The sequence below is a fragment of the Camelus bactrianus genome, chromosome 19 (assembly GCF_048773025.1).
Source record: "Camelus bactrianus isolate YW-2024 breed Bactrian camel chromosome 19, ASM4877302v1, whole genome shotgun sequence".
NCBI classification, from domain to species: domain Eukaryota; kingdom Metazoa; phylum Chordata; class Mammalia; order Artiodactyla; family Camelidae; genus Camelus; species Camelus bactrianus.
Window position 1 is genome coordinate 32,919,862 of NC_133557.1, and position 14,447 is coordinate 32,934,308.

Genomic DNA, 14,447 nt, shown 5'->3' on the forward strand with positions numbered 1-14,447 from the left:
GGGGGCGCTGGAGGCCCCCAACCTCCCCACCCAAGATCCACAAAGCCTGTCCAGCCAGTGCCTCCCCTGGACAGCCACTGGGTGGACTTGCCTATGCTGAACCCCAGAAGCCGCAAACGCCCCAGAACCAGCGGTCTGACTTTACCAGATCAGCAGCCAGTGGTTTCTGCTGACAAGCAGCGTTCGAGCCAAGAGGGAGTTTATCAGACGCATTTTGCTTACATGTTCCTTGTTCTACAAACACTATTTTGATTTAAATTCACAACCATGTGAGTGACGCTATTCCCATTTCTCAGATGCAAATAGTGAGGCCCAAACACGTCTGTTAAAGGGTGTCCAACACCAAACAGCCTTGAGCCACTCGGCCGCCAAGTCCGACCCAGCCTTGCTGCAGCCGCCCTGGCGCTAGCACTTGGGAATAACGAGAACGGAAACACATTGTCCACTTCCAGTCTTTATTGACCACAAGCAACTTGCATCACAAAACTTCGGATATTTTAGTGGTCGTGAAAACAGAGTCATGAAAATATTGTTTTTAAAATTAGAGTAAAAATGAAAGATACACTTTCCAGACCCCTGACACCAAAGACGGTTGCAGGTTCTCCTTTGCTTCCTTCCAGGAAACCACGCCTGGACCCCCACTGTCACCCAGGCCCCACCAGCCACACGCGCTGGGGCTGCAGGGCCCTGGGGTGGCCCCCCAAGCTCTGCATTGAGCCCCCTGCTTCGGGGGTGCGTCCCCCGGCCCTGAGGAGGGAAACGGCCACGCCTGCGCTCCCTCACATGCACCAACCCAGCAGAGTGCGTCTCTCTGGACAGACAGCCAGACACGGTCAGCACCTCCCCCAGGCGCCCAGAACAGCGGGTCTGCAGAGCCCTGGAGCCAAGCGGGAGAGGCCCCCTCTCAGGCCTGCACCCAGGGGCTCACGGCCTTCCCGTCCCGTCTGAAGGAGGCCTGGGCAGCCTGTCGGAGGCTCAGCCGCTTCTGAGTTAGTCTGTTATTCGCTTCCGGGCAACTGAAACTCAGCTGGAGACGTTTAAGGTGTAAACACAGCACCCAAATCCTTTTTAAAAACTCAGGTGTATCCAGAACTACCTGCTGGAAACGACGACCGTGCACCCTGCCCAACCCCACCACGCGAAGTGAGTCGGGGCAAAGGCTGGGGCCGGGGGCCAGCAGAGGGCGCCCGCGCCTTCCCTCCCGCCGCCCTGACTTGTGAGGCCTGCCCCATCCCGTCCCCGTCCTGTCCCAGTCTCATCCCTGTCCCCAAGCTCTTCCCATCCCAGGCCTGTCACAACCAGGGCACTTCTCAGCTCCACTGGGTCGAGGGTTAGAGGCCTCGATTTCAAGTGTGAAACGTCCCCCTCCCGGTGCCCCGACAGCCCCACACTGGCTGCCTCCTCTTGGAAGGCAACCTTGACCCACCAACCCACAGGCACTCCTCCCAGACGGAGCCCGGCCCTCCTGTCAACAATCAGACAAACCCGAGCGCGAGCGCGAGCGGGGCCTGCACTTACGGGACAGGGAGTGGGCGCCCTTGGGCAGGTACTCCAGTAGCAGGGAGCCGTCCTCCCCCAGCGCGTCGGCCTTGAGGGACAGCAAGCTGTTCTTACTCATGAGCGCTGCCCGCAGGTTGGCCACGGCGGTGGCCTGGTGCAGCGCGTCCTCCTTCTCTGGGGTGAGAGGTGGGCCCAGGTAGCCGGCTTCTCCGCCCAGAAGACCCTCGTCCACGTGCGTGTAGAGCTCCGGCCTCTCCCCGCGGCTGTCCGAGCTGCTGGCTTCGGCGACGGTCAGGTCGGCGCCTGGGGAGGGAGACACACGTCAGAGAACTCGCAGGGCCCTTCAGACTCTCCGACCGGCAAACGGGCAGATCTGGGAGAAGCCAGGCCCAGCTGCTCGTGGTGAAGCCGGACCCCGTCCCACAAGCCGAGGTCCCAGGACAGTGGAGAAGCCGAGCCAAGGCCTCAGGCTTGCCGTCCAGGACAAGGGGCTCGGCTCCAGTATCCACAGTGTTTCCACCCCTCAGAGGAGGGGCTGCACTCAAGGTGGGTCAGTGACCTAAAAGCAAGAGCCAGAAAACCTCCACGGCCTCAGCAGGGCCCCGGGTCCTCAGATGTGACACCAGAAGCACAAGCACTGGCACAGGTCTCTTGGACCTTGTCACAATTAAAGCCTCATTTGCCTCGAGGGACACTGGCGGCAATGTGAGAAAACAGCACGGAGCAGGAGGAACTGTGTGCAAACCACGCGTCTGGTACGAGGCTCTGTCCGGACTAAGGCAAGAGAAAGACAAATGCCCCAATCAAAACGGGCAAAGGACTCGAAGAGATGTCTGTCCAAAGCAGAGACACAAATGGCCAGTGAGTGATGCTCACCATCACTCGCCAGGGCCATGCAACCCAGACCATGCGAGCCCGCCTCCACCCATCCAGACTGCCACCGTCGATGAGCCCCAGTAACCAGCGTGGGCAGGATGCGGAGACGGCGGAGCCTCCTACGTGGCGGGTAGGAACGTGCAGAGGCGCAGCCGCTGTGGAAGAGTCCGGCAGCGCGTCGGAAGGCTGACTGCAGTCACTGCGGCAAGTCCACCTGCAGGAGGACCCTGAGAGCATGTCTGTGCAAGGTCACAGCAGCGTCGTTCCCGACAGCAAGTACAGCAGCCGAACAACGATGGGTAAGAGGGTGGGTCCCTCCAGGCAGAGGAGTGTTCCTCAGCCACAAAAAGGGGTCACACACTGACACTGTGGGTCGCCTTGAAATCGTTATGTTCAGTGGAAGAAGCCAACACAGACGGACAAAAATTATATGATTCCACTCACACCAAATGCCAGAAGAGGCAAATCGAGAAAGGCAGAAGGAGACTGGGAGTGCCAGGGGCTGGAGGAGACAAGGGTCCTGGGGTGAAAGCTGAGGGGTACGAGGTTTCCTTCTGGGCTGACGAAAACGTCCTAAGGTCGACCAGGGTGATGGCCGCACAACTCCGTGAATACACTAAAAGCTAGGGAACAGCATGCTTTAAGTGGGTGGATTGTAGGATGTGTGAATTATATCTCAAATAAGCAGTAAACTAACGAATAAAGTGTAACTGAAGAGCGGTCTGTGACAGCCCTGCACTCAGGTCCACAAGGAGTCTGGGAGGGACCTGGAGCCACCTCTGCCGCCTGGGTCACGGAAGTGCCCCCAGACGGGCTGGTGCAGGCAGACGTGGGGAGCTGCCGCTGGTGAGGGGCCCAGGGACATGCACAAACTCCAGAAATGCGGAAAGCAAGGCCCTTCAGGAGACAGAGGGAGACGGGAGAGGAGGGGCATGGGAGGGCGCCGGCCAGCTCAAAAATAAAGGTGGTCCCGGCACCAACGGGCACACGCCTCAGAGCTCAGGGAAGCAGGAGAAACACAGACCCGTCTCCACATCACGACTTGGGGATGGGGGCGGAGCACGCGCCAGGGAGACCCGGGAGGGGACGCCAGGGAGACCGGGAGGGGGCTGTGAAGCAGAAGAGGTGTGGGCCAGACGCACCGAGTGGAGCACTGGCCATCCCAGCACGCGCGGAGTGGGTCAGGACGAGTGCGGGCTGCACGCCACGAGCATCTGGTCATCACGGGAACACGGGCTCAACGCAGAGTCTCTCTACCTCTATGCAATTTTTCAGAATAAAATGCTGGGGGAGTCTTAAAGATGAGGACTTTTTGGATAATCAGGACGTCTGTTAGGGAAGTTCAAACCCCAGACCTCAGCGAGAATCTGTGAACGGAACAGCAGTTGTGCTTTGGGGAAAACTAGAAGGAAAGGTCCTCAGGGCCTGGCCTCGCTGTGCCGAGAGGACGAGCCGGCAGGGGCTCCCGGTGGCTCAGGAGGCAGCGCACTTTGGGGAGGGCCACACAAACGGGGGACCCACTGCCCCGTGCCGGGTCTCACGCTCGCCAGGCCTCCCTCCATGGGCTCCAAACACCCGGATCCAGTCAGTCAGCACGTTAACAGAACTGCCAGCCCCGTCCCAGCTCCTTTCCCCTTGGGAACCGAACCCCAGAGATGACTCCCTGTTGTCAACACCCGGGAAGAAGAGACAGCGGTCTGAGCTGACTCCTTCGTGAAACTGCCTAGGAGCAGCAGCTTCCTGCGGACGTGGGCGTCCAGGCCTGCCGGCATCCGAGGCCGACAGGAGGGCCTCGGTGCTTCTGCAAAGCCCTGGGCTGCAGGCAGGCCTGGCTCTGGTGGAGGGGCCCCGTGAGGCCGCGACTCGGAAAGAAGTGACCCAGGTGACAGACGCACTCAGTGCTTGGAGGCGAGCGGAAGGCGGCAGGCAGGCCCAGGCTCACAAAGCACAGGACCTGGCACAGCTGAGCCAGGTGTGCACGGCGAGGGTGCGGGGCCCAGGGCACACGAGCTCCCTGCAGAGACCTGAGGCTTCCTTCCAGGTCCCACCTCCAAATACAGCCACACGGGGTCAGGGAGTCGACGTACAAATTTTGGGGGGCCACAAACAGACTTAAAACTCAAAAAACACTGGATTTTAAAACCAAAACTTTAATTAGCTTAGATTAACAATTTATGTTCAAAAGCGTGTAAAGAAATGAAGAATTAGCTGAAAGATTCCCGCCACATGTGAAATGCTGAAAGGACGGTTTTGAAGAAGGATGCCTGGGGCCCATCAACTGAGAACTGCCGTGAAACAGTGAAACGGTTTCCAGCCACAGCGAAACAAGGGGGTCCAGGAGGGGTGCCTGCTAGTGTGAGCACTGACACAAGATCACGGAGCGCAGTCCAAATGCTCACTGCCGACCACCCTAAAAATGCTAGTGGGTGATGGTCCCCCAGTGCAGTGTGACCAGGGGAGGGGCTTCTACAGTTGTCAATGGAAACATTCCCAAATGAGTGTCTGTGCCTCAGAAATGTTACCACCATCACGGGAATCTGAACCAGGCACCCCGTGAAGCTGTCAGACCACCTGCGACCAGGTGATGGCCTAACCAGGAGCTCCCACGGGCTCCAGAGAAGAGACATCCAGCCCAAGGCAGCTGGCGAGAAAACCCACGGAGACGTTCCCAGCACCCGTGGTGCACCTTTTGCGAAGCAAGTGCAGCCAGGTCTGCACCTCTCAAGTCCTGGAGTCTCTCCACTGGGCGTCCTGCTTGAAATTCAAGCCCCATTTCTGGAACTAACACACAGGGCACCTCCTGACACAAGGACGACACCATTCAAAAGAAACCTCAAGGGTAGGGTCCATCCTGAGACGAGACCGGGGTGGCTAAGGGTACTTAACGATCCTGAAATCATCTTGGCAGAAGAGGCATGTGGACACCCGTGCACAGGGCGCCCCTCGCTGGCCCCAGTTTGCTCCTGCATCCACTCTGGTGTCTGCCTTGGAGGTAGGGGGAGCGCCGGCCTCCCCAGAATCTATCGTTCAAATGAGGAAGTGAAGCCAAGTGCCCAGAGGGAGAGTGCCTGAGGCCGACCCCGGACCCTCCCGGGGCGGGACCTTCCTGCCTCGCTGACAGGCGGCGAGCCTGATGAGATGGGCTGGGGTGGAGGCTCCACGCGGGGGTCACGCCCCGGGTACCGTGATGCGGAGGGACAGAGCCAGGCACCAGGAGAGTCAGAGGCCAGGCCTCCCCAGGCCCTTCGAGACCAGAGCTTGACTTGAGAAAGAGGGATTTAAGACGACAAAATTCTTCAAAAACAACAGGAAGTTGAAAGCATATTCACATTGCAGCAAATCCCTGCACAGACAGAGTCTGACGTCGCGTAAAACCACAAAGTATGCTCCTGTCAGGTCAGAAAGCGAAAACCACTCCAAGTCCTGGGGCGGGGACTCGACCCCCCACAGTAGCGACAGGGCTCACGTTTACAGGTCAAATTCAGGATGCGTCTCTGTGCTGCTTGGAGGTGGATCCCAGCTGGCGCTGGGAGAGCTGGGCGCTGAGGCTCGGGCTTGAGCTTCGGGAACCACCTCCGGCCACCATGTGCATGTAGGACAGGTGGGTCCCTGCTGCAGGCTGGGGTGGCACTTCTTGAGTGAAGACCTGGGGACCAAGGGACCCTCTGAAAACATCACATCTCACCTAACACTTTCTATTAACTCTAAACAGTCATTTGTGGCAAACAGACTCAGTGATAGGACAAAAACTTAACTGACCAGGGGCCGGCCGGACGGGATGGGCTGGCAGCTCTCAGCGGCTCAGCAGCGCCTCCCTTAGGCTGCAGGGTGATGCCGCAGGTGGCATCCTGGGGTGGCTGGACAGGGAGGCCGGCCCCCAACAAAAGGGACAAAGTGTGTGCAGGCACTTCATGCCCACGCGACAGCAGGACCCGGCCCCACAGACGCCCTTGGCCATGTCCCCAGGCTGACCTCTGTTTAATAAAGGAAGCAACCAGATTAAAATGTCAGCATGTCAGTCTAAAGGGCCAGGTGCTAAAGGCACAGACTGATTCTAGAGGGGAAGGGGGTCCTCCTTCCTGCAAGAGACATTTTGAAAAGTTGGCTCACTCACAACCCTCAGCTGAAGAGCAGAAAAAAGATTATAATTAACATAAGCAGCATTTCTAAACAATTCAGCTGGGTGACGCAGTGCGAGATGCAAAGTGGGGTAAAAACAGACGATGGAACGGGAGGAGAACGGCACAGCCACGAGCTGCAGGGTCCGGGGGCCTGGCTGTCCCAGGAAGCCCCTGGAGTCCCGGCCTGGTGGACAGCAGGCATGCAGTTTCTAAGATTTCCCCAAATCTCCACTCTCCATTGAGAGCCTTTTTGCAGACGTCACAGCCCTACCAGCCCGGCCTGCCACATCTCATCCACAGGACGGGAGGGCACCCCGTCACACCCATGTGCAAGCAGCAACACAGCGGAACCTTCTGGACAAGCGGGAAGTGGAAACCCGCGGGCCGAGGCCGTCTTCCCGGGAGGCTCCTCCCTCCCGAGTTACAGCTCCAACCAGACCTCAGTCCTCACTCTCAATAGATTTCACAAACAATGCAAAAACCTGTAATTATCCACTTTGTCTAAAATTTACCTTCTTATCTTATGTGCCTGCAATGTGTTCTTAAGTGTCCTGCCTCTTCGTCCAGGTTAAAATCCAGTTTCCTCACTTTCTGTGACCATCAGAAAGTTTTCACATCATGTAAAAAATATGCTTTAATTTAGAAATACATTTAGCAAGGTATGTAGACAAACAATAAATACACAGCAAGGTAATTCAGTGGGCAGATGGTCCTGGAACAACTGGACACCCACGTGCGAAAGGAGACTCTGAGGCTGGCCCCCGCCCCGTGCGAGGCCAGCACGCATCCCAGGCCCGTGTGTCGCACCACGAGCCATCAGACCTCCGGGGAAAGCCGCGGAGAAGCTTCGTGACCTCAGGCAGAGGTGCCTCGGACAAGGCCCAAAAAGCAGGAACCATGAAAGAAAGTTCACAGACTGGACTTTATCAAAATTTATACTCTTCTAAAGACACTGTAGCTTGAAAAAATGAGCCAAAGACAGAAGCTGTTTTCAGAGCGCACACCCCGTGAAAGACTTGCCACCGAGGCAGGCGAAGGATGCGCCCCTCGGCGGAAGACACTCCCCAGGAAGGGGCGTCAACGGCAGTTAGGAGGCGGCCCATCAGAGGCAGGCCCCCAGCCAGCGGGGCCCCAGGAGCACTGGACAGCCAGCCTCTCAGACCTGACACCGCACACAGCCCTGACCCGAGCCCTCTCAGAGGGAGACAAGGGAACCCTGATAAAGCCTGGAGGAGATGGGCATGAGAACCATAAAGAGACACCTCAGACCCTCCGGGATGGCTGAAGACTTGCAGACGAACCGTCTCAGCTGTGTTCACGCTCCGGGGAGGAATCCGACAAATCACGGAAGACGTGTCCTGGGACGTTTATAGCTGTTGGATCACAATAGCCAGAAATAACCCAAATATCCATCAACAGTCTCATGAATAAACCGGCTGTGTCACAGCTGGAGGACAGGTACTGTCTGGGACATGATGGTGTGAGGACACCGAGACCACACGGCGAAAATCACGGCCGCAGACCCCACAGTTGCGGATGCCGGGGACGGCCGGCCCAAGGCCTCTGGTGGCAGCTGCCCCGGCCGTGGCTGTGCCAGGGCCACGTCAGGGGACCGTGCCACAGTGGTTTCCTGGTTGTGGAGTCTGACTGGGGAGAGCGCAGGACCAGCACGTGGGCTCCCGTGTTACTTCTTACGAGTGGCGGGTGGTGCACAATAACCTGAGCACGGACGTCAGCAGACAGGGCGGCACACACCTGTGGCACCCTCACTCCCAGGCTGGCCTGAGGCAGGGCGGCACTGAACAGGGCAGGAGGGGACGCTCCGGGCAGGAACGGTCTCTGTCCTGACGACAGAGGTGTAAGCACTTGTCAGATCTCACCCAACTGCCAGCTGAACGGTCAGAATTCAGATGCGTGTGGAGCCACCAGAACCGTCACGCGGGACCCCTGGGGAGGGCCTGGCAGTTTCTTATAAAACTGAAGTCACCCCTCCCTGTGATCCGGCCCCTCCCAGGTACTCACACAGAAGCAGTGAAAATGTAAATCCACAAAATGGGCCAAAAATGGTCATGGAAATTTTACTCACAAGAGCAAAAACTGGGAACAGCCCAGATGTCAGCAGACCAGAGGCAAGAAACCAACGGGCAGATCCAAGGACGGAGCGCTGCCCACAACCAGCGAGGCGTGAGCACGGGGCTGGGGACCCGGCCTCGAGTGCGGGCGGGCAGCTGTGCTGGGCGGCCGCCCCCGTGTCTGGGGTGAGGTGCTGACATCGGCCGTTCTGACACACTGGAGACGTGGTGGGTTTGGGTGACTCCACGGACACACGTATGACAAAGCAAAACATTAGCAGGTGGGGGATCACTTCCGTTTTTTCAACTTTTCTCTAACTGTGAACGTTCACCCACTAACACGGTAGGGAGAGAGACAAAAGGCATTCAAACCCTACACTCAAAATCTGTGCAGCTTATTGAAGGTATATTATACCTAAAAAACAGAAAAGGGGGTGGTAATTTTCACCAAACACCCCGTAATGGTCCCCAGTGTCCGGGGTCCTGGAGAACACGTCCCGACCGGAACGTGTCGGCAGGTGTGAGGAGGTTGTGGACCTTGAGACGGGAGATCACCCTGACCGTCGGGGTCACTATCCACACCAGGGTCTGTCCAAGGGGAAGAGGGAGGTGGGAGATGGCACCGGAGCTGGGGCCGGAGACGCGGGGCCACCACCTAAGGAAGCAGATTCTGCCCTGGAGTTGCCAGAGGGACCAGTGCCCGGGACCTGGGGTAGCCCCCAGGCTGGAAGAGGACGAGGCTGGGCCGCCTTAAGCCATGGGTCTGTGCTGATTTGCCACAGCAGCAGCAGCGGGAAGGGAGCCCAGCCCTGCAAACACCAAAATCACACGTGCCGTCAGCACGGAAGGCCGGCACGGGGGTCCATGCAGCCAGGCTGCCAGCGTCAGGGGAGGCCCCTGGCCCAGGAGGGGCAGGCACGGCCGGGGCTTGTCCACAGTGGACCACCAAGAGGCCCGCACACAGAGCCCCCAGGAGGCGGCCCCAGCACGGGTCTGGGGGTGTCTGGGGGGTGAGTCACGCTCTCCTCGCCAGCTGAACGGTTGGGATTTGCCTTTTCTGGTCGTATATTCTGTCTCGGTTTTTTAAAAGTTTGAAAAAAACAGTAGCATAAAAGTTTTCAAATGAACAGTTAAAAATTACACTCACTACCCCTTTTTAAATCTGTGTGAGTGTAAGCTTGCAAGCTGTGCCTGTGAGTGTACACGTACACACGTATGTACATCAAGTGCCAAACGTGCACATGTCACCCCGAGCGTCTCGACGTGACTGGGCTCGGCGGCCCCACATGGGGGGCACACGCGCGCTCTCAGGGCTGCACTGCCACTGTGTACACATGGCAGCAGACAAACCTGCTTGGTTACAGAGGACAGAACCCCTCAAGTTCACCTCAAAGCCGGGCTCAGTGAGATGCTGCTACCCTGCCTCCAGGAGGCAGAGGCCGCACTTCCCAGCTGGGCCCTTTACCTTGAGTAAGCGCGGTGGGGCCCGTCCTCCAAACCCGGCTGATCCCAGAGCAGAAAGGGCAAAACACGAGCCAGCGAAGAAACCCCACACAGCAGTGCTGCCCACAAAGCGGGCCCCGGCCAACACCGCCTCCCCCTCTCCCCTCCCCGCCGAGCAGGGAAGGCCCCGCCGCCCTTTGGGGGTCCCAGGCGAGGCTGGGCTCTCTGCGTCGCCTCCAGAGGCATCACTCCTCCTCTCCTGATCCACCCAGACGCCCTCAAGCTCTTCCCCGGTCGTAGGGGCAACGCGGGGTGTGATGGCGGCTTCCCCCAGCTCTGCCGGTCAACCGGCCTCAGCTTCCATCTGGACCAATGAGAGGCCTCAGTCTTCATGAACTCAGTTTTCCAGAAAGTCCAGGTCTGCTGGCCACTCAGCAAGACCAAGGTGGCGAGGATCCTCCGTCCAGGCAGCAATTCAGAAGTGTGGCCTCAAGCTGGGCCTGGGTGGTCACAGGGGCCCAGCGAGGGTCCCAGGGCCGCCCCCCCCCCCACCGTCCGGGATGCACTTCTTGTCCATCGAGGAGATGGGCCTGCCCCTCCTCCCTCTCCCACCAGGACCCCACCAGTGGTCCGCTCTCTCGCTTCAGGACAAGGTCGGCCTCCCCACCTCCCATCCCTGTGAGAGTCTCCCCCACATTCCCAACCAAACTTTGGATGAAGACTACTGCTGTGGTGTCGGGGGCACCAGCCAGCCCCCCACAGATGGCAAGGTGGTCGGCCAGGATGGATTCCAGGCAATTCTGCTGGTTCCTGAAGGAAAACCATCTGGGGGGGTACAGCTGAGCACCCAAACTTTTCAGGAACCTGCTCTGAACCTGAACCTGTGCTGTGGTTCCAACACATTCTTCAAACTCCAGGACATCAGGGTCCAACCTTACCAAGATCCAGGCACAAACATTTACTTTGCAGAACCCACACGTTTTATTCTAGCTCGGGACTTTATTTCTGCAGATCCTTTAAGGAACGTGCGTGGGACGTGGGGACGGGGCACCTGGGCTCTTCCTGGACCAGCCCCTGAACTAGAAGCTACAGATCCACCGCATCAAAGGCTCACAGCCGCCCCAGGGTCCAGGACGTGGGTGTGAGGCCGGAGGGACGCCGCGGGCCTGGCCTGTATCCATAACACGCCTGACATCTTAATGCTGGTTCCCACGGGCGATCACACAAACAGGCTGCAACGTGGAGGTAAATTTCAATGGGTGTTTTCTTGGAAGCTGCTGGGTTAGCCTGCACTTGGCCGTCTGCTTGGAAAAGTCAGTCCAAAACTAACAGGCCCCCCAGCCCCCAAGGCCGAGGTGAGAACACAGGGGGACAAGGCACGGACCTACTGCAGGGCTGGGCATCTGAGCATCTTCCCAAGCACCATGAGTGATCTGCAGGAATTGCCTGACACATTCCTTTGGAAAAGGGCCTTTTGTCCTATAAATGGGATGAGAATGAAAAAATGCTCTTCTCTAAGATGTAATAAATCTTTAATGAAAGCAAACTGACATCCATTGGGGATCACGATTTATGCTTCCAAACCCCAGCCCAGGGCCAGAGCGGAGGAATACATGGCCACCATGACGGGCAGAGACGTCCCACGCGAGCCCACACCTCAAGTCCTTGTCTTAGCAACTCGGGGTAATCTCGCAGTTGCCTTGGTAACCCGAGGGATTTAAGACATTAGCAGAAGTACACACAGCCGAAGTCACTTGTTGGATCCTAAAAACACCTTCTGCTCGACAACTGCATTTAAAACATCAAACCTACGGGCGGGGGAAGCCTCCGCACTCTTCACACGTTGATGGACTCGCAAACCTAACGGCCTCCAGCACCGCGGCAGGTGCAGGTCAGGAGGGGAAGTCTCTGCAGCCCCAGAACGTTCCGTGAGTCATCCTGGTGGACACTGCTCTGCAGGCTTTAGACTAAGCTGGTGAAAGACCATGAACAAGGGGACAGACACAGGCGATCACTGTGGCCAAACTCCAACAGTCCTGGGGGCCGCCCGTCGGGATGCTCACCACGTCCCAACCAGGGGCGGGCAGCTGCGCAGGGCCCAGGGCACTGCCTAGCACACAGTGACTCCACCGAGGCATAGGCCCTGGCTAAACCCACTCGGCTCGAATCCCCGGGAGCCTGGCCCAGTGCTCAGGGCTGGAAACACACAGCAACAACGGGCGTGAGAACGAGTGAGCAAGGCCACAGGGTGTCTGCGGAGCTGCTGTTGAATGGACAGAGTTTCAGCTTGGGGTGACGAGACAGTTCTGGAGAGTGATTGTGGTGACGTACCTAATGCCAGTGCACCTAAAGTCTGCGATACGTGTGCTTCACCACGACAGTAAAGCCAGTGTACCCTCCCCGGCTCAGGACCCCAGCAGCTGGCTAGCGCAGGCCACCCTGGGCCACCCAAGCACAGGCTTAGCGTCTGGGACGTTTTTCGGGGCTTGTGCCCCACACTTTGCCGCCTTCTGCCCACCTCTGTCCACGCACAAGCGCCCACTGATTTCTAACCTTCTTCCTGGAGGGGTGAGCCGGACACCAACCCCTGTTCCACCAACGCAGCCCCCTGGCCCCGTCTGCCCCTCGGACGGAAAAGCTTGGCGTGGAGGCACCAGGAAAAGCGCCTGGCGTTCAGTAAACGTTCGACTTGTTTACTAGTCTGTGAGACACATGAAGCTGTCTGCGGGGGTGAGGACACGCACCATCAAAGCTAAGCTTAGAGCCCTGGCACCTGACAGACTCGGGGTCCGGGAGAGGCTCCCACCGCTGCAAGAAGAAAACCCCTTGTCTCAGCGTCACGCATGGCGAGGGAGCGCCCCCTGCTGGGAGGGGGCGCTGTGGCCACGAGCCCTCGAGCCCCTCAGGATGGGACGGATCACGGGCAGAACGAGGCCCGAGGGACACGCCGCGGCGCCAGCCCAGGGCCGGGCCACACGGCCACCGTCCTGCCTTCACCTAGAGCCCGACACCTGATGGTTGCTCCTTCTTCACATGTTAGCGTCTCAGTCTTTAAAAAGTAAGTTACCCAACCAGCGCTCCCGGGAGCCCCCTGCACGGCGGAAAGCAGACCCCACACCTGCTGGGCTCCTTCCAGGCATCACCCCACTTGTCTGGCTGCAGACCCCACGGCCTCAGAAAAGCCCCACCCAGGCGGCCTCTGTGTGTTGGTGGCACTGTCACTGCACTGACAGGGACACCAGGGAGTCACAACAGCCGCTGGGACACAGTGGCCGCATTCCCTGTGCTCACAGCAATTTACTACAAGAGGAGGTGAGCCCCGGGAAGCCCCCAGTGTGAGCCCGGAGAGGGGCCACTTTATGTACGGAGCGAGAGGCCATGGGGCCACCGACAAACAGTGCCCTACGGCGCCCCAGCCCCGCCAGGGACAAACGAAGGGCTTACTTGAGTCGCGGCTGCTGAACGGCCACCCGGATGTCGGGAGGAAAGACGGCACTGGGGAGCCAGCCCGGCTGTCGGCCTCCACCTGCTGCGTGATGTGCCGAACTGTCTCTTTGTTTTTCCGATTCTTTCTTCGGCCTGTGGGCTGCCAGCCGTCTGCCCCGACCTGCTCTGAGAACGAGTTCTGGACGGCAGCATCCCTGGAGGAGGGCAGCTCACTGCCCCCATAGTGAGATGGTGAGACCTGCTCCTCCTTGATCCGCAGAGGCCCGTAGCCCACGTCGCCAGGCCACAGCGGCTGCAAGGACAGGTCGTCGGGGCCATCGGCCTTGGGCTCCTGGTCCTCCTTCCCATAGCTGCTTCCGCCTTCATGGCAGCTGGCGATGGCCGAGTCTCCAGAAGAATTGGCGGGGCTCGTGCGCCGAGCCAGCCACGGGGAAATGCTCCTCCCGGCCATCACGGCTGAGATCAGCGCGTCCGCACTGCTGCCAGACTGGGCGCCAATCTCGAGCTCCGAGAGCTCGTCTGAGGCGTCCGGCTTGATGCTGATGTCCAGCGCGGCCTTGATGAAGTCGTGGCACGCCTGCACGATGTCCGTCATCTGCAGGAAGCTGGCGGCGGACATCACCTCGATGACGTTGCGGCTGGTGAGGGCCAGGTGGGCGGAGTACATGAAGTCGATGATGGCCTTGAAGCCCTGGGCTGTGACGATGTCCAGGTGCGTGACGGTGGCCTGCTCGGACGTCTTCTGCACCTGGCAGTACAGTGTTTTGAAGTAGCGGCTGCTGCCCAGCAGGACGTTCTTGTGGGCCCTGAAGACCTTGCCCTCGACCACCACGCACACGTCGCACAGGACACCGTGCTGCCTCTGCTCGTTGAGCTCCCGGAGCAGGTGCCGGTAGTGGGACGCGATTTCCATGTCTTCCTTTCGGTTGTTCATTTGGAAGTGCTGGTGCGGCCTCCTCTACGGACTCTGCGGGGGCGAGAACAAAAG

General features: G+C 58.9%; 1 protein-coding gene across 3 annotated transcripts in view; it reads right to left on the reverse strand.

Moving 5' to 3' along the window:
• Nucleotides 1–14,447, reverse strand: part of ZBTB46 (zinc finger and BTB domain containing 46) — a 52,826-nt gene that overhangs the window by 18,467 nt on the left and 19,912 nt on the right. For 2 of the 3 annotated variants that reach the window (XM_074347669.1, XM_074347668.1), the window contains exons 2-3: nucleotides 13,457–14,426; nucleotides 1,519–1,803 (exon numbers count right to left, since the gene is read on the reverse strand). In XM_074347669.1, the coding sequence (XP_074203770.1) occupies nucleotides 1,519–1,803; nucleotides 13,457–14,393 (1,222 nt within the window). In that variant the 5' untranslated portion in view covers nucleotides 14,394–14,426. The remainder of the gene's footprint in view (nucleotides 1–1,518; nucleotides 1,804–13,456; nucleotides 14,427–14,447) is intronic. The other variant, XM_074347670.1, reaches the window with a different exon arrangement.